The following is a 1,122-nucleotide window of genomic DNA, read 5'->3' on the forward strand; positions in this document are numbered from 1 at the left end:
GTTGCAGAGTTATAATTACAAGTCTTTTATTGGATTCAAGGTAAAATAAAGGAGTGCTGCCAGGGATGGGGAAACCTATACCCCCTCCACAAATTGAATATTTTCAAAAAGGCATCACTCTACTAGTACAAAACTGAATGATAAAAAAAGGGATAAAATTTTATTTAAGGATTTATTTTCTATAAAAAAGGGCATTCGATCAAATTATGCAGCAGAGCAATTTAAAATTCATTCCTCTTCCCTTGTTACAGTCAAATGTGGCAGATATCCTCCTAAACCATTTCAAATTTGTTAGGCTTGCCATTATGATTTTCGAGTTTGATTATTTTTTGACATGCCCATTATACACACGATTTTCATCACTAGCATTAGTTTTTGTATCTATATTGTTTATGGAATAAAATAAAAGGAAAATGTTATTTTATTTCTTTTTTTGTTTAACTTTCCCTCGTTTTTCCCACCTTCCTTTCCCCTCCCTTCTTTTTTTTTTCTTCTTTCTAGAGAACGTATAAAAAGCTTGCTTCCTACCGGTTTAAACATCAGTTAACCTAAATCTACTATCATGACTGGACGTGGTAAAGGTGGAAAAGGATTAGAAAGGGAGGTGCCAAGCGTCATCGTAAGGTTCTTCGTGATAATATCCAAGGAATTACCAAGCCTGCCATTCGTCGTTTGGCTCGCCGTGGTGTCAAGCGTATTTCTGGCTTAATCTATGAGGAAACCCGTGGTGTCCTAAAAGTTTTCCTAGAGAACGTTATCCGTGACGCTGTTACCTACACTGAACACGCCAAGAGGAAGACTGTAACTGCCATGGATGTTGTCTACGCTCTCAAGAGGTGGGACGTACCTCTATGGTTTCGAGGTTAAGTTGTGATTCTCTTCCATTTTCATGGATGTCACTTCGATATATTTGAGTACAATACAGGTCCTTTTAAGGGCCACTAATGGGTCACATTAAGATCCGTTCTTTAGCTTGCGGAATAGCAATAAAATAGAGTCATTGTAACTCTCTCTCTCTCTCTCATTGGCCTTAATGTTTTCCCGCGTAGATCGTCTAATGTTTCTTTTATCTCTAAAATAAAAATATGAATGCAGGTGGGAGTATTTATCAGACAGAGGAGA

At 37.3% G+C, this 1,122-nt stretch overlaps 1 protein-coding gene across 1 annotated transcript; it reads left to right on the plus strand.

Annotated features, from left to right (window-relative positions):
• Positions 1-562: 562 nt before the first annotated feature.
• LOC121130751 (histone H4-like) lies at positions 563-867 on the plus strand. Its single transcript, XM_071893869.1, is given in 2 exon segments — positions 563-593; positions 596-867. Coding segments are annotated over 2 exon segments (303 nt in total).
• The last annotated feature ends 255 nt before the right edge of the window (positions 868-1,122 follow it).

This window comes from Lepeophtheirus salmonis, unplaced genomic scaffold (assembly GCF_016086655.4).
Source record: "Lepeophtheirus salmonis unplaced genomic scaffold, UVic_Lsal_1.4 unplaced_contig_11583_pilon, whole genome shotgun sequence".
NCBI classification, from domain to species: domain Eukaryota; kingdom Metazoa; phylum Arthropoda; class Copepoda; order Siphonostomatoida; family Caligidae; genus Lepeophtheirus; species Lepeophtheirus salmonis.